Source organism: Platalea leucorodia, assembly GCF_965183815.1.
Source record: "Platalea leucorodia genome assembly, chromosome: 6".
NCBI lineage: Eukaryota > Metazoa > Chordata > Aves > Pelecaniformes > Threskiornithidae > Platalea > Platalea leucorodia.
In genome coordinates this window covers 53,299,189-53,318,382 of record NC_138828.1, presented here as the reverse complement: position 1 = coordinate 53,318,382, position 19,194 = coordinate 53,299,189, and the positions used below count along the sequence as shown (strand labels likewise).

The following is a 19,194-nucleotide window of genomic DNA, read 5'->3' as shown; positions in this document are numbered from 1 at the left end:
GTCACTCACTGGTCTAGTTACAATTTATGAAAAGCCATTACTGTTCTGACATTTTGAAACAGCGGTCACTAGGACAGTAAACTAGCAGCATTTTAATAGACGTGGGGGGTGTGAGAAGGGGATAATTACCAGAAAACATCAAGTATTTCACATGGTGTTATGTCACAGCACGTAACACTTTATTGCTCTAACTTTGTATTTCACGTTGCAAGATCTGTTGTCTACATTCTGTTGATCAGTGAGTCTACTTTAGACACAGAGGCTCATTTCCTTCTCCATATAATATTTTCAAAAAAACTGTTATCTAATAATTAATTCATGGTTTTGGCAGATTCTCAATATTGGAAATTCTTCTACCCAAACATGCTTTCAAGTTTATGACCAAGTTTCTCTTGGTGCTACTTCTATAACGAGACTAACAGTACAGGACATTAAGCCACATTTCGTATTTTTGGTCTCAGACAGGTAGACCAAAAGAGGCATGCTTTAAGCTACATTTAAGTGGGTATGGTTGAATACATATGTATGTGAAGCATTCAGATATCTGCCAGGAAGTAAGTTCCTATCCTCTAACGCTGCAAACACTACCGTGTCAGCAGGCAGGCAAGCGTATGACTTGTGGCTAGTTAGGCCCTGCCCCAAATAATTGATAGGAATGTCTACCTACTATTGTTAAGGATCTCCAAAACCTGAAAACCAAATCACATTCACTCCATCTGTCCGTAAAATACAACGGTCTTTTCTTATCACAACCTCCAAAACATTTTAAAGGTCATTTATTACTAAAAAATAGCATGAAGGTATTTTGAAGAAAATATTGTTTATCAATTGCAATGCAGCAAATGGAGGGGGGAGAGAGAGGGGTTAGGCATTTGGCTGGCTGTACGTACATGCAAGCCTCTCCAGCCCACTGAAAAAGGTTCACGAACAGCAATTTTCAAAGGGCCAAGGCGGGCACGGGCTGAGTCAGCTCCGCACCTGCTGTTTTGTAGCAGGACTGAGCTGGATCATGTCCAGCATAGTTGCAAAGAGGCTCCGAAACAGTTCGGAGTGCAATTAATTCAGAGGAGTAGTTTCGTACCTCAAGAAATGTGCAGCTCTGTGCAATTTCTACTTACGTAATTAAACAGGTAACTAGAAATAATTTACGCACTAGCTTGCATCTCAATAAGAAGGGAAACAAGTGACAAACAGGACATCCGTACCCGGTCCAGGCTCCCAGAACCGAGGCATTTACATTCAAACCACAAAGTTTAGTCTTTGTGGCTGGAGATTTCAAGGAAATGCAAGTTCAGAACCCGACTGTTAATGGATTTGAACTCCTTTAAAAAAGCCCATCCCCAAGCACATCATCATTGCTAACCCTCACATGTGTTTCCAGCTACCGAGAGCAGAAAGCAGTGCCTGGTAACACTCTTCCCCACGCTCTGCACAGCCACGTGGTTGCTGCCAAAGGCAGGTTGTGGGATCGTAATGCATATTTAAATCATTAAAGAAAAAGCTATTTTGGTAGAAAGGGTCATACAGAATAGCCCACCAAAATGGACAATTTGACAGCAAGCCAGTTTGGTTTGGCAAGATAAATCAAGGAACTTGGGAGTGCGCACAATCAAAACTTCAAAGCAAGGAACAGGGGAGTCCGAACTGTGCAGGGTGCAAGCTGCAGGAGGCTGCACGTTCCTCTCAAACTCAGCAACATGCAGGACACAGACTACACTGAGGTGGGCACACCTGGTTCCTCTTCCTAGATTGCCTGTTCCCAAACTGCAAACCAACACGCATTAAAAACACAGCAGCTGGGACTCCACAAAACATGTACACATCTCCACACAGCCAGAATAAGATTCAAACTGTACTTAACTTTCTGAGCCGATCTGTGCCTAGATCATATTGCAAATCAAAATTCACAGTACTTGCATCAAAACAGCCTATGGAAGTCTTAAGTTCAGCTATATCCATTTAACAGTGGCAATAGAAAGCTGATTAGCAGGTGTGTATTTAAACAGATTATTTTCAGCTAAAGCTACCATTAGAAGAATGCTTTTCTCACACCTTGTCAACAAATGAGGTCTGGCTGGCTTCATTTATTTATTTAACTTTAAAAAAAACCCAAACAACCAAATCTTTTTAAAGCTAGATAGAATTGAAGACCTGTGTAGTTTTTCATTTCTGTGATTAAATCCACTTCCTTTACATGCTGAGGAGAGAAGTACAGACAGGCTAGACGTGTGACGTGGTTAAGACAAAGGAGCTGCATAAAGACAAATGCTTCACTGAAAGCATGGTCTGGAAACCTTACAAAGGGAAGCAAGCCTGAGGCTGCCATTTGGATGCTCCTGCAGAGCTGACCCAGTAAGATCAGCTCCGTGAGGGGAACGGCTGACGACCTCGTCCAGCAGCACGCCGGCCAGCATCGCTGGCTGACAGCTCTGTGCACTCGGGCGTCACAGATCCATCAAGCTCAGCTGCATTTGACGTTTTTTCTAGTTACCGACCTACTGAATGACATATTCTTGCAACGGGAGTCCCACATCTGAGCTCAGCAGGCTGTTAATCAAAGCACAAAGGTAACAAGTTTATGGGAAGATCATTTAAGAGTGAGGCACCCTTAGAAAGAACTAAGCTTTCAAAAAAAAAAAAAAAACAACAAAAACAAACCCCAAACAAACCAACCCCCAAAAGTGGTAATGGGCAAAAGTGCTGGCTAGCTTTTAGTCTGCCCATCTAAGCCGAATTTTCCTTCTCCTAGTAAGTGACAAAGAGTACCTAGGTTGATAAAGGAAAAATAATACTGAAGATGCAAGCACATGGAAGAATAGAGACTTTCTTGCTCTGATACCAGTCTTTCTGAAGTAATTTTCATGGTAAGGTAAACAAGTGGGTTTGCCCAGAAAATCACACATATGTACACAAAAAAAAAATCTAGTTTATAATGTTTATAACACAACTTTGCAGGAATGCAAGAAGCCCATTTCCACACTAAGACTCTAGTTTTGCTGTTGTCACTTTAGGGTGACAGAAGTGCCAGCTGCAGCTGATGGGGGATACGCCCCTCCACCCTGCTGCTCTTTCCCCTTTCTCTGTTCCAGTACCAGTGCTCCTTCAGCCACATGCTGAGCCAGGCTAGGCAGCTTTGGCAAAACAGCACTTCAAGCCACTAGTTTTCAGCTGGCTTAGGTCCCCAGGCAGCTCACCCCACGGCTCAGTGCACGGCTGCCTGGGCAGCAGTGCTGGCACAAGGCAGGACAGAGGGACGCAAAGGCAGAGGGAGACCAGGCTCTTTCAAAGCCAGCCCCTACGGAGACCTGCCTGAAACAACTGCAAAACTGCAATCCAAGTGCTTCATCAGTAGGAAGGTTAAGAGATGCAGCTTGACAGATGCCAGACTCTAGAACGCCAAGGTCTAGAAAAGCCTCAGCTTTTCAGTACTAAGCTTCCAAGAAAGAAAATGCTACACATTTCTGCAGTGTCTTTGGTACTCTTGTCTATCTATTTAGGCAGCAAGGCTTTCTCTGCTTGTTGTACTCCCCATTCACACATTTGCAATTTTATACAGCATCAAATAAAGCTCCCAGAAAGCTGCATTTTAACATAACCCTCTAAATTGGACAACAGTAATAATGACAAGTGGAGAAGCTGTGCTCTGTTGCTTCAGCTGGGGGGACCACCAAGCTTCCAACTCTGAGTAGTTGCCAGGGAATGCCCACCTTAAATCAGTGCTAAAAAATAAATCTGAGTATTAAATGCACCACCTGCATGTAAAAAGACCCACATTGGCTGAGACAATACTCAACTTCCAAAGCATGTAAAAATAAACATTTCCAACTTTTCCATAAAAAGTGACATATCTGAAACTGCTCCACACATATTAATCCTGCTTTCAAAGTTTGTTTTTTTTTTTTTCTTTCTTTTTTTAAAGGGGCTTCATCATAACAGAATTGCGCTTTTATGAAATGTTAGCTTCACTTCCAAGTGCTATCATTTTCAATCCAATGACTTTTTGCACTCCACAAGATGATTCTGCTTTGAGTTCAAATAAATTATATGAAGTTACCATTAAATGCGGTGAAATCAAGCTTTAAAGTTGGCAAAACCAGCCCCTGCTCATTATAGCTCAATTTAATATTATAGCTGTCCACTAGGATGAGTTCAAAGATTTAATCTCATTAGCCTGATAGCATTTCCTTCTGCTAATTTTACACTCATTCACCTAAAGCCACTAAGGCAAAATGCAGATCTTTGCACAGTATATTTTACAGGTTTATGGATTTTTGCCAGCAAATCTCTAGAAGACAGCGTACAAATAAGTTGGGGATCAAACACAAGTACATATACTGTCAGCCACCCTCCCATTTTTAAGAAAGTGAGTGCTTTGGTCATCAGCCACATGTTTTGCGAGGAGGCCCCGCTAGGCACAGTCAGATCAGTGCCAGGAATTCGGTGAACCTGGGGTCATGCTGTCAGGGCTCCAGAGAAATGCAGCGATTAAAGCATCTGAGCAGAATTCAGTCAGGGAATTAAACGACTGCCATTACAATACCAGGGCATCTGTCCTTCCGCAGAGCTGTTTTGCTGCATTTCTGTTCTCATGAAGAACACAAAAATAAATTCTTACCTAGTTCTCCTCGAAGATTAACTAGTTCTTGAGACAACTCTTTATGCTGTTTCAGTGCTTCCTCCCTCTGCAGAGAAAAAAAAAAAAGAAACCCAAACATTTGGTTACTAGTGATGTGAGCAGGGCACCTTCCAATAATTAACTTACATGTGTTCTGTAGGAAAACAAGAGGCAGGAGCAAGAAGCCAAGATATGAATCATTTAGGATAACAGTTCTGCTGTTACAAAATACACAGATGTTCTTCTGTTGTTAAGGAAGTTATACTTTAAAACAAAGAATAGGTTTTTCCAGGATAACACTGCAATTAAAATTCTACTTTGCAGCAATTAATTATATATTTTATGATAGGTGGAGCAACATAAGTCTCCAGAACAAATCAAATGATAGCTGTCAAGGGCACAAAAGTACAGTATATATGTGAAAGAGGCATGCATTAAATATTTATCTTAAGCTTATTTAAACAGAGATCCAAAAACTTTGCTAAAGGCTCAGTCTTCCATGAAGGAAAGGCACGGCCCTGTCCAAAGTTGAATACAACCCACCCCACTGCTCGCAGTTCTAAAAATTAAGATAGATGATGATGTTTCTTATAAAAAGAGAATCACAACAAATCTGTGCTCAAAACAAGTAGAAGCACACATCTCCCCGCTTTGCCTGGGAGCTGCACCTCAGCCAGGGGAAGGCAGCCGTCCAGGCCCCTCTGCCCCCCGACCGGCACCCCGGGGAGAAGCGCAGACACGGCCATGGCCACAGCCGAGCTGCTCCATGGCTTGGTGGCAGTCACCTTGCACCCATGGCTGCGCTGCAGAGGTGACAAGGTCCAGGCTTCCTGCTGCCAGGGCACTTTCACCTTGCTCACAGCCAAGCTCCCGTCAGAAAAGCGCTGCGAAACAAATACTAATTACCCTTGCTGCAGCACACTGAGAATAGAGGCACAGTTTGCTGCTAGAGCAGCCCATCTTCCAGCTCCGGCAGCCCCCCGCTCGGCCCCCCGGCACTCATAGGCGACGCGCAGGTGGCGGCACCACCAGCCAGGCTGGTCTGGCCGCGGCCGAGCGGTAACACTGGACCTTGCCTCCGCAGGTTATCCTACTTCCGCGCCGATCACTCCCGACAGCGGCAGATACTGCAGCTTCTGCAATTGGCACAAGCAGCCAGCGATTACTTAAAGCCACAGCCCTTCTTTTATGAAAGGCGAGCCCCAGACATTAGACTGATCGATCTCCGCTTGCTCAAACAGCAGCCGGGATCGTGAAGGGAACGCTGCCCTTCTCTGCGGATAGTGAAGCTTATTTTTAGCCGTTTCAAGCTTGCTATGTACTGCTTTCACACTTGATTTGTTGATGCAAAAAATAAGCTATGGGAGGCCTGAGCTGAACGAGAGCCACAGATACAGCATCTTTGCTGCTGTCAATGCCCAGGCTTATGTTCATAGCCCCTGCGCACGCAAAGAGCTTGAAACTCACTTTGCATGCTTTTCCTTCAGCTAGGATACATTAGAGAAAAATCAGCAATAATGCAGTGGCCCAAAAATCACTTAGAATTTTTCCATTAGCTGCTACACAACTGACCACAGTAGATGAGAGTGCACACCGGCAGGGCCACACCTGCACCTGGTTTTCCCCAGGGAAAACCTCACCTTTACAGCAGGTTCCCTGTTTGCCCCCGGTCACTCGCGCCACAGCCTGACCCCAGGCTAACGTCAGCACTTGCTCACCAGGTTGCCTGGTTAAGAGCACCCTGTCCTAGAGGTGGGGAATAGTCACTGCATGCCTGCAAAACAAATAAAGCAATAAAATACACTGTTCTTAAGAAAAAACAGAGGGAATGAGCACCCAGAAACCAGTCAGGTATTAAGGTCTGACACAAGACTAATCAAAATGAGTAATTTTTATGCTATACACTTATCTGCTGCAAGTTGTAGGAAATTATTCTGCAGCTGAAAAGGCTGGTTAGAAGAAAGGGCCAGCCCTTTACCAGAAATATTTGTATTTTTGACCTTCTATAGGAAAGATCCCCTTTTAATCAGTAGAGTTTAAGCAGTCTTAACAGTTATTTGGACACTGACACACTGGTAGGGGTATTAAGTAGCTGTGTTGCAGTTTTACATTAAGCACTTAGAAGCTTTTTACAGTGACAGTGGGCTAAGATTGAAAACCCTGCCTCGCCCTCCATGGTAAATTCTCAGGAGAGCAGAGAGCTCAGTTATCGAAAGGACTCGCCCTGCTCTTCCCTGCTTCCCTGCCCAGGAAGGAGAGATGAGTCATCCCGCTCCCCTTCAACACCAGTTCCCGCTAGGGACGCAGCATCCAGTGATGAAAACGCAAATGCTGCAGTGAGGTATTTGAGCCACATCCTAGCACACTGGGACACAGCCATGTAGTGGATTTGCAAGCAAGTTAACTACCAAAGCACTTATTTTCATGCTGCGGGCTCCTGATAGGATTTTCCAAGGCTTTTACAGTAACCTTGTACTAAATTAGCTTACAAACACACTTAGGAGTTTTTTTTTTTTTTTTTTTTAAAATGTGCCCCCCCCGCCTTGTTTTGCATATTAATTCTTTATTCTAATTCTCAAAAAGTCATCCTTGAACCTGAGTTCTTCCAGCCCACTCTGTTAGTAAAACATCTCAAATTTCCCCCCCTCAGCCTAGGGGTTGGACTACGCTGCAGACCCTTTGGAAATGCTAATGTTTTTGGTTAGTGTTTCCAAAAGGCCTGCTTCATGGCCCACACATTTTGTATTTGTTTTTAGTTAAAGCAATTTGATGCGAAAAGGGCATACGAGACCAGAATATACTAAGGACTGATAGAGGCTGAAACTAAAAACCCAAAATGAAATAGAATAACCCTGCCTTACTAATTTTATTAAATGTTTCTTGCTTTCTGCTGCTTTTAAGCCCTTTTGCTTTTTACTGGTGCTGTTTAACCTTGTGCCTCAACTTCCAGCTTGTCTGGTCATAGTTTTGCAAATCAAGAAATCCAGACAGACAGACTTGTATCATCACCTCCTATTACAGAAGATATTCAGAAAAAGCTAGCCATGGAGACTGCCAGCCTAAAATAAGAAGAATAAGTTGCTCATACGGTTAAGCAGCCACATGAAGTAGTCAGACTGACTAGCAGTTAATTTAGTACCCTTTTATCTAAGTTCTGAGAGAACTGAAGCTCCAGGTACGGGGGTCTCCCCAAGAAAACATGAAAGTTTCCAAGACCTGAAATTTAAGTGCAGTGAAATACCAAAGACCACTTGAATAATCCAGTAAGGGCCATCTTCAGTATTTAATTTAGAGACAGGTATGCACGTGCTTCGGGCTGGAATATCGAGCAACCTTCTAGTTTATGTTTTACAAAACTCTAGTTGAAAAATCAACACCAGAAATTGAAAAAGAGCAGAACCAAGTGGGAGAATACAGCAATTTTGGCATTGTTCACTTACGCAGACAAATCTGGCAATAGGGATCATCCTTACCTAGTTGTCAGAGACTCAAGCAGGGTATTCATACCACTTTAAAGCTGTTTCTGGCACAATTTAGGAGTTTATGCCAAGATCATACAGGATGACCGGGTACCTATTTTTCTTGTTTCAAAAGAACCCATTGCAGGTGCACAAGAAATCCAGTTGAGCTTTAGCCAAAACATTCCCCCACCATAAACATGGAAGCTGTAGGAAGGAACGAGAAGAGAGTTTGGGGATAAAAGCTTTGCCACAGGCAATATCAGGGCGATGCACCTCTGCTATCAGATGCTACAAAAAAATTTCTCAGCGTAAAGAAGGAGACTTGGACATTTCTTGTTCTGTGAAAGATTAGGCAGTTAAAAATCCTTCACGTTTTGAAAATTTGACAAATGAGTTCAGGGGGATGTGTGCCCCATAGCAAGGACTCAGGAAGGTGAGGTATGCCCCACTACAACCCGATGGAAAAAGAAGAGGCCCAAGGTAGTGAAAGTCTAAGGTTGGAGAACATGACGGTTTCAAGATGACAAAAATGACCAAGTCAGGAATGGAATAAATGACAAAATTTCTCATTCATGTTTGTGTTACTGGCAGTTACGCCTCAGTTACAGGCTTAAGAGTATTTTTCCTGGCAATCAGCTATATTTGCTACAGCTTGAGATTCAAACAGGCCAGCCTAGGGTCATTTTAGGTACAAACGAGGGTGAAGATGCATCAACATCTGAACAGTTTCCAATGCTCTGCTTTAAAAGCAGGAAGCTCTACACAAGGCTACAACCCAGAATGAACAAAAAAGGTATTTATAGCAAGCCCGCAAGCCACACACCTATACCAAATCTTCACGCAAGAAAGACGTAAGACACCTCCAAGAGCTCAGGTTATGAGCAGTTCTCAAGTTGGAATGGGTGGGTATTCCTCAAGCATCCCACAGCTCCTTTGCAGACCCCAAATCCAGGAGCATGCAGTTTTATAGCAAACTGGCAACTCTTATTTCCTAGAGAGGACGTGCGACTGGCCGGACTAACCATTTCAGGTTTCCTGGCACAGGCCTGCTGCTGGCCAGGTGAGGTGGCCCTGGTGTGGGAGCCCCATGCTCTGCCTGCAAGTCAAAGCTTTGAGAGCCACAGATAGGCTGTGCCTGGTCAAAAAACCCTATTCACCTTTTTACAAGGTTTTCCTCCATGTTAAGAGCTACAAGTCCTTGAACAGCTACTCTATGTAAAAGAGCAAACCATGGCAGAAAATGGGTTTCGAGTATGTATGTCCAAATAAGCTAACATTGCCCATCTGGTAGTAATTATCCACACATCACAGTTCACATTTTAAACAACCACACTACTTCTGGAAACAAAATATGTACTCTTTTGGAGTTGTACTGAAGAGACAAGAATTCACAAGAACCAATACAGAAAAGCTTGTGTTTATATACCAAAATATGGGGAGGTTGTTTGTTTTTTTCAATTTCAAGCAGCTATGTCACACCAATATCTATGTGATAAGCTACCTACCACAGTTGCCTAGTCTACCCCATGCAACGTATCACCTCCTCCAGGAGCTCTGTGGCATTTCAAACTTCTTAGCAAGCTTCCATCATTTAAAAAATGCCTCCTACTCAATTTTTCATGCTCAGATTAATGTTTCCAGATCTTCCTCAAAATTGTACTCGTGTGAAGCCTTATATCTTCTACCCATTAACAGGTTCAGAAGAATCATTATGCATTGCCCAAACTGAAAACTGCAAAGCACTAGTACATTGCAAAGGAACAGACACAACCCACTTCTACGTCCTGAAATATCCCAGCGAGTCAGGTCGTGTCATGGGACTTTTCCCATGGCACAAACATATAGTGACCACACTGGAACGTTCCCCTCTTGATACGGAGATGTGATGTGGCCCCTGCCCAGAGAAGGTGGAGAAAAGCCCAGATGATGCTGGTAGCATCAAGCACTCTGCGGCATGCGGGCAGGCACCTGAGTCTCACGCAAAAGGCAGCAACTGTACCTGTTGCAGGCAGAACTGGCAGGTGGAAACATCTCTGATCTGGAAGGCTGTAGATCAGCCTTCTAGTTTTACTAGCAATACACTTTGTAAACAAGTCATTTCAAGAATCAAAACTTACAGGAGGAGAACATTAAGTGTTAAATATATAAAAACATTGTGATGTTTTTTTAAAAAGCATTTTATTAGACCAGACTAAATAAAATTTGTTCAGAGTGCATAAGACAAATTCATCAGTGCAGCAAAGAACGGAAGCACTTAAATGTGTTTTATTGTCATATACACGGCCAAATTAATTCTATTCTGGGAAAGGAAAGCCTGATTTTTGAAAGCCATTTGCTGTCAAACCACAAGCACTTACTCCTAAAATCAAACTTAGAGAAATACTGAGTGTCTTAAAAAAGGAATAATAAATTATGGTTATTTGCAAGCACTTCTGTAACATGTGTGCTTAGACCTTACAGGAGATGAACTTGTTTTGTATGGAAGAAAAGATTATCATTTAAATATTTTTTTATTACTGGTGCAGTCTCAGTTGTCAACAGATCTCAATACAGGATGAGTCTTTCTCATCCAAGGAGGTATTCCTCTTACAGACAAAGCATTAGAAATCAGAGTCTGCTCCATCCTTGTGCCACATCAGTCATGAAAAAATGAGCATCATCACTGGCTGTAATGTAGAAATTGAGTCACATCTTTGCATAAACTCCAGTCACTCATATGTCATCAGCTATAGCCTGGAGGTAATTATGAAGGGGTAACAAAAGGGCCATTCATATCCACTTTGCAGTATGACATTTGCTTTATTTTGGTCCTTATACTACGTTATTTCTACCAGTCTCTGTTCCTTTGCTGGTAAAACTCAATCCTCTTAAATAAATCTTCTAATCAGAAGTCAGCAATTTTAGAAATGATTTTTTTTTTTTTAAACTCACCTGCCCCCTACCCACTTAAAAACCCTTGAAATGTCATTTCTTTCACATCCCTTGGATGCAAAAGCAAGCTAAAGAAATGAGCCAAGGAAGCAGCACAGCAAACCACATTTACATCCTCTGCTCCATGTATATTTTTGAAAGGAGCAGCAGACTATTACTGCAATAAAGTAAAAATGTCGTTAACCATCTCAAATCAATAAATATACAGTGAAATGACTACTTCCAAATTGGCCTTGTTAGTGTTATGCATTGCCTTCTTACCAAATGAAATAAGCGATCAGTTTTCACCTTGACTTATTACTTCAAACAGAATTCAATTAAGCCTCAGAATACACCACTTAAATGATTAGCTGATGGAGACTCTGTACTTTCTAATATTTTATTTCTCTCATTTGCTAGATAGGTTTATGGAGATTCACATGTTTATTCCCTGATGTCTACTGTGTGAAACACTAAAGCAGAGAACCAGTCAAACAGGATTCCTATGATTCACTATATATTTAACACAAATCATATACTTGTGGGCTCTTCATGCTTTTACAAGCTTTACATGGGATCTCATATGAGATCATGCTCATATGGGATCTTTGTTTTCCCATTTAGAAGTGATGTCTACCTTCATGTAAAAGCTTTACAAATTTAGGTCCAGACATAGTAATATGGACTATTTAACTTTACTTCTCTGTAACAGCCTGTTTTCTACTCTACAGGGTTTCTGAACTCCAATATTAGTTTTCACTTGTCACATAGAATGACTCGTTCCTTCCCTGTAAAAATTCTGATCTCAAAAAAATAAGTTTACCATATTTAAGCAACTACTTATTTCTCAGTATTTTCTGAAGTTTTTGTCTCAGTTCATCTCATCTGACTATGACAGTTTCCATCAGATATCACAGTTATACTGTAATAACTTAAGCTTCCACATCTATAAAATTACAATTATCTTTATAAAGTTCTTCGAAATGTTAGAACATGAGATCCTATGCTTGATCACAATATTATAGTATTTTCTTTACGTCATTCAATTTTTAAGGCTGTTTAGAATTTCATCTGAAAAGGCAGTACAAAACAGAAGAGGGCAACAAGAAGCAAAGATATTATTTTCTTTCTTCGACTAACTGCTCCCTTTAATTTTGATTTTGTAATACAAAAATACATCTAGTTTGCTACTGTCATACATTCTGCATCTTGTTGAAAAAAAAAATTAGGAGAAATAACAAGGTAGTCATGAGAATCAACTTCTTCGTGGAAAGCAACACTGGTTGCCTAAAACACAGAGTTTGTTTCAGTCAAAGGTGTCTTTTCTCAACACACCTTTTGCTAGGAGCAGCTATTGGACAGGACTCCCAGTTCTCCCCAGCTGTAACCCATTCTGAATACCCAGGTGTACCCAATAAATTGCTTAACAGAGGTGTCTTCTAAAAAGTTATTTCCACCAGAGACTACTTTCACAGTAATTAATGGATTAAAATCTTTTTCTGGGTGTTAAGAGCTCACAAATCTTCAACTTGTTGCCAAAAATATTCTTGTCCATCAGCAGCCACGTGTTACAGAGACCTTGAGAATCATTTGAAACTTCCTTGCTTTCCAACCTGTCAGATGCAAACTGCTGGAGCCTATGTTTGCTTTACAGGGGGAAGCTACTGTGTTATTACTCAAATACTCTCCTTTACGGAACAGAAAATATTTGAATTCCTCAAATTCAAGATATTATCTTTTGACTTCTGTTCTAAGTGATTTTTTTTTTAATCTAAAGAAACACAAAAATTATCTAAATTAAATATCCTTATTCTCTTTGTAAAAAGTTACGTCCATATTTTGGGAAGCCAGATTTCAAGAGCAGAAGTACACTTTGGATGAATATCCTAATGAGAACCGGCCAAGTTTGATGTTAGGTTCTAGAAAATCAAAACTATAAATTTAACTCAGACAGCTGCTCTAAACAATAGGTCTGCCAATATATTTTGGATTTATAGGCCTAAAATATGACTGCTCCAAAACTCTTCCTTTTACTATAAATGGTTTTGGGTTTAGTGATGCAATGTGTACTTCTGCTCCTTAAGCTAGATATGCATTTCTCATTTGATAAATATATACATTTTTCTGCTGAACTTGCACAAAGGCCAGGACAAATTTGTTTTAATACATGTGTCCATGCATTCCAAGATGGAAAAAAAAAACCAACAACCTCCTTAAATTGCTAAGAAGTTCCCAAGAAAACTAGTATCTCGACTCTTACAGCCATCCACATGTCAGGAAATGACAGTTAAGAGTAGCTCATATACTAATGGTTAATCTCTATTTCCACCTAGAAATACTGAAGCCTGTTTCAGCCACACAATTTCTAGCACATTACTTATGTTGCTTCCTGTGTCACGTCCACAATTAGTGGTATCCACATATTGTCAAGGCTCTATAGCGTCTCAAATGGCATTTCCCCCTATGAAGGAAACTTCTTGAAGATGTCACCACAGCCATTCCCAAGTACAGTTTAAACTGTAGATGCCAGTCTTCCCGTAACCATACCAAGACAGGTACAACAGTGAAATTTAGTTTCTGTTCATCTCTGTAGCACAGACACAAATTTGAAGCTCATTTCTACAGCAGAATCTGTTGAGAGCTCTCGAAACACTTAAGATTCATTTATTAAACTAGAACAGAAACGGGTGTTTATAATAATTAAACATTTTACCATCTGAAGTTTTTTTAAACAGCCTGAGTAGTTCTGAATGTGGCAATTTATGCATTAAAATGAGAGGATGAAAAGGCAATATTTGTCAATTCACATTTTGAACAGTCACAAAGCCGTTCAAGTCACTCTGACAATACCTTACCTTTTCACTCAAAAACTCTATCTCCCTTAAACAGCCAAAACCAGATTTAAAGCCAATCTAGTACTGCACTGCTAAAACAAACACCCTCTGCCCCCAAACATGTAAGATTTTATATATGGCAGTGAGTTAGAGGTTCAAACACCCCAGCTGCAGCACTCACACAGCCTTGCCGGGGGCAGCCCTGCAGCTGGGGAAGGGGCCAAGCGCCCCTCAGGAGGCGGGAAGCAGAGGCTCACACAGGAGTCACCACAGCCTCAGTCTCATCAGCTGGTGATGTATTTTTGTAGGACACCACAAAAAACAATCTGCATTTGGGATTTTTCCTTCCCAAGGAAGCATCTGGCTCCTACCCACAGCTGCACACCTCTCAGGCACACATTCCCACCCCACCCCAGCACTGCTGGTTCTTCACTCCCACCCCTTCCCACAGTGAACCACTGCGTGGGTGCATACCTGTAACACTTTGGGTATGGAGAGACCTATAAAACTAGACCCATAATAATTTTTTTTAGTTCCTGACTGGACACCTGAACTGGCTCCTCAAGGCTAGGTGAGCACCAGCCCATGCAGACACAAAGCCAAGGGAAGAGAGGGCAGGGCTGCAGGAGTGGCAGCCACAGCCTGACTTACCGCAGACGTGCTAAACCATGCATTTATAGCCTCTGTGAACACATCTGTTACTGAAGGGACAAGAAATAAATTCAAAATTAATTTGCAAAATGAACACCGGGGAAAGTTAAAAGATCAACTCAAACGCAGTGGTGTAAATTTCAGAGCTTAATGCAGTTAAAGGTTAACGGAAAATGGCTTTCCTTGGCACTTCATGCACTTATTGTAAATGGCTGATTTCACCATTTCCTCTGTACTGCCACTTTTCCTTTCTCGTTTGAACTTAAAAAAACAGGAAAATAGTTATGAGGTCACAGGAATTACCAGGGGATCAGGGGGAGCGCAGTAGTCTAGAAAGACTAAGCTTGCTTTTGTGATTAGCCCACAGTTTGACACGTGTTTCTAACACCGCTAGCGCACATGCGGCTAACAACAGAAAAACTCAGTACAGCGTGGCATTCTCGCCAGCCACACCATTCATTGCCATCAAGTATTCTGGATGCCAAGAGGGTTCCCATCTGGTATTAACCCAGTGCAACAGTAGCTCCTGCAATGTAGAAATTGGGTTTATAGGATTTTTAAATTCAGAAGAGTCTTGGTAAAGGTAGTTAGGCATAGAAACCCCTTGGACAAACCCTGATAGCTCGAGTACGAAGGTATTATCAGAGCCAGCTGTTAATATTGACAGCTCTGAGATAACACTTGCAACAAACAGGTTTGAGCTCAGGAGTTTTGTGAGAGATTCCTGCTCAGAAACAGTACAGCGGCATTGCTCAGTCTCATTTAACCCTTTGACAGCAGCCTCTCAACTTCACTCCCGAGGGGCTGGCTGCATTTGACAGAAGTCATTGCCAGCAAATCCTGATTTCATTTGCAGCTATATCCCATTTCAAATGAGTTCATAAGAAGCAACTTTAAACTTTTGTGCAGAAACGCATTGAGACCTCTTGGAAAAAAAAGGAAAGCAAACCCAAACAAACCCAAGAGCTGAATCACCTCCCAGTAACTTTAGCTTTGCAGGAAAAGCGGGAGAGGCTGGGGCAGGCTCTACAAGGAGGCTCAGGCCGGGCTGCACAGCCTCAAAGTGACCTAACAGCTCACTCCAGCGCTTTTGTCCATTTGGCCAGGCAGCCTGTCCTCGACCCCGTCTCACCCTGGCTCTGACCACACGTTAGGATGGTCCATGCCATTAATCTGGCAGAGAAATGCTCTCTCTTTGGCTGGGCTAGCTCTCTGGTAGTTGCAAGCTGAATCAGCCTTCTGCAGGGACAGACCAGCACCAGAGGAGTCCAGAGCAGGACCTTCCTCTGGTTACAGCAAGCTGTTTCATCAGCTTACACTGCATCATGTCACTTCACGCTTGCTCTACTAGGAGGAATGGAAGTACAGCTTTGTTCTTCATGTAATCAGCTAAGCATGATTTATTTTGCTTTTTTTTAAACCAGAAAAGCTGAAGCTACTTTCAGTTGGCTCTGCAGTAGTTAAGCTACAAGCCCCTGCCTTACGAGCTAAAAGCTAACTCCAAGTTTCTCCCTGAGTTTACCCAAAGAGTTTGAAAACTATATTAAAGGGGTCCCCAAGAGATCCTTCAGAAAAATAAACATATGGCTAGTTGAGATTAAGTTAGCTATACCAGACTCCACACCTCACCAGGAAGGAAGGAAACAAAAAAACCCCAAAAAATCAAAACAACCTGAAAAACTAACAACAAAAAAACCCAAGCCAAACAAACCCAAAGCATACCATAAAACTAAAACAACTCTTCAGGTGCTCCCTAAAACACAGAAATCCTACAGGATATTTCCCTCAGCTAACTACCAGATTCTGAGTATTCCTTACACCAGCCACGGCAGAAGAGTCCTTCTCACCCCTATGGTAAGTACCCAAAACCAAGACAGCAACTGTTCACCAAGCGTTGTCCTGTCCTGGGAAAGGAGAGAACAACCTCAATACCAATAACTGGTATGCAAGTACATCAATATGTCATATTTAGCCCAGTTTTATGTGCTTAGACTTGACTCTCCAAAATTACTCATTTTATACAATTTGATAAAAATATTTTTTTTCCATCTGCGAAAGAATAGTGAAGAAGGAGCAAGATTACTAGTTTCCTCCATGCAGTTCTCTCTTCCCTCCATTTTCAACACCACTTTCCCCCCCCCTTTTTTTTTTAAATAACCATGCCCATTATTTTAAAAAAAAAAATCATGTTTAGACTAAGTGACCTTTAAAATAGCTTGAAAGAAGTAATTATGTGTGACAGGCTTCTTCTCATTAAACATTACATTGATAAAGTATTCCTGAATTTTAAAAAGTTGCAATACAAAATACTTGAGAGAAGAATGTAGGCCAAGACATTTAATTATAAAAGTTACCAAAAAATCAAAGTGCTTATTATACACTAATTAGAAGATCGCACAGAAATTTAGCAGTGAGAATTTCCTATATAAATTTCACAATTTCCTATTAGATGACAGGCATCCAAAAATCATGTATCAAATTGAAGATTTTAAACTAGTTCCTTAGCAGAGAAAGGTGTTCCCATCAAGAGTTTCAAAAACCCAACCAAACCCACAAAACTGGCTAAGAGCCACTGTTCTTCCCGAGTTGAACAAGACTTGGACTTAAATGCAGTATTTTTAGATTAAATGAGAGTGATCAGATATTATCCCACAAGAAGACAATGTTACATGTCTGGCACCATACTAAGACAACTCAGTGCTTTTCTGTATACTGGACACCGCATATCAGAACAGCTGAAAAAATTGATACCAATCTTCGAACATTAGTTATAAATGCAAGAGAAACTGCTATTATAGCCTGCATCAACTATTGCAGCGTAAATCCATAACTGTTATAATTTCCTTAACTTCGGGTTTTTCTTCTCTCAAGAGTTTTCAAAGCAGGCCAAAAGTTCCTACTGTAATATCAAACTGATTAGGTCATTATGTGTGTCAAGCAGACTAGAACAAATAAACATTAAACCACATCAGATTAATTCCACTCTAAATTCCAGCTGCATTTCTGATTTTCTTTTTTTAAATGAAATGTTGATAATTATAAGACACCACCAATAATGCAGGATTCAATAAATACAGCCATTACAACTCACACTTTGCTCTGAATTGCTCAAAAACATATCTACCCCTTATATACTCTACTATCCAATGTCAGATAAGAAAGCAAGGTCATGCAGATTATCTGTTGAAACTAGTCTTTCCTACAAGGGCAGATCTTGAAGTATATACTTGGAAAGGTACTCAGCCCTGAAGGACTCTGACTACAAACATTTAAAAACTTCTCTTCTAAAAAGGATGTGAAGCTGCAAAGAGGTCATAAAACTCAGCGTCGGGGTTTTTATTTTTACTATCCAACTGATGCCAGGAGCAGGTTTACTGCTACCTCCACAGAAAAACAGAAATCATTGGAATGGAAACACAGGTGTTATGTATCAGTATATTAATATTTTCAGATGCCCTTGTTGAGAAGAGTTCAACAAATTAAACCCAAAATTGATTAGCTGTGAGTTTTTACCTCAGACTGCAGGTGCTGGATCACAACTGTTAATGCTTCAAACTTCTGGTTACTGCTTGTCAGGAATTTTTTCAGCTGCAGGATGATTCCACTTTGGGTCTCACATTTTGTTTTGTACTGTGTCAACTCGGCTGTTTTTGTGCCAGGCAAATGCACATCTCTGGAGGCTTGAGTCTGTATGCACGAGCTCCTGGGACTCCGCTGCTTGCCCTTGTCAACTAAAACAACAACAACAACAACAACAACTAATTAATATGCACTTTATGTTGAATTCTCGCCAAAACTTAAGACAGTTGCAAAAGAAAGGAGTAATAAATTCTTATAAACACTTCCTGAAATACTAACTAGGAGAAAGGGTTATTTCAGTAGCACTGCAGAGTAGACACTATCATCTGCCAGGTTAATTTCTAGCACCATAACCTTTGCATAGTGTTTTGCACTTCATCCTTACCTCCAAGTATTCTGTGGCTTACTTTTCAGCATACTCATCACACTGTGCTTTGAATAAATATTTTCATAAAATGCAAGATCTCTGTCATCCTACCTATCCAGTAACTTATTTCTAATATAAGAGCTGGCCACTTCTGTTTGCAGCATGGATTTCATATTTCCTGCACTCCGAAGGACTGCTCAATACAAAACCATTTTCCCTACATTTACTTGGTCTTTTTCTTCCTTTCAAAATTTTCATTGCAAAAACTCCCCTCTCTACAGCTCAGGTTTGAGCTTTATTAACTAGAGGTCTTGCAGCATTTCTTAGCATCCGCAATTTCAGTCACAAGGATGAGACTTTAAAAAAATGCTCTAAAATGCGATGTATTTCAAGTTTGCCCCGCCACTAATTCACAGTCCAAGAATGACATCGTTGATTTAATATTCCTAGTTATGTTGCAACCTCAATCCCTTCACAGTACATAACCATCTCATGTCAGAGGAAACCACCTTACATAATCCAGGCTTGACTCGTAAACACTGCGGCGGTTACAGGTTTCTCTGCTGCCTTCAGACTGGGAAGGGAGCACAGTACTGCTGTGCAGATAGGGCCCGTCTTCCCCACTTGATCACGCAAGGAACGAGCAAACACTTTTGCAACAAAAGGCTGATGCAATACATAAATATCCCTTGGCAATTTAATGAAGACATCTAAGCAGATTACTTTGTACAGTTTCAACTTAACAAGATTTCTTCAAGATAAAGTAGAAAAAAAATG

At 41.2% G+C, this 19,194-nt stretch overlaps 1 protein-coding gene across 3 annotated transcripts in view; it reads right to left on the bottom strand.

Moving 5' to 3' along the window:
* MTUS1 (microtubule associated scaffold protein 1) overlaps window positions 1-19,194 on the bottom strand; it is a gene marked incomplete at its 5' end in the record, with an annotated part of 93,407 nt that overhangs the window by 13,414 nt on the left and 60,799 nt on the right. For all 3 annotated transcript variants that reach the window (XM_082316154.1, XM_082316153.1, XM_082316155.1), the window contains 2 exons: window positions 4,616-4,682; window positions 17,985-18,202. In XM_082316154.1, the coding sequence (XP_082172280.1) occupies window positions 4,616-4,682; window positions 17,985-18,202 (285 nt within the window). The remainder of the gene's footprint in view (window positions 1-4,615; window positions 4,683-17,984; window positions 18,203-19,194) is intronic.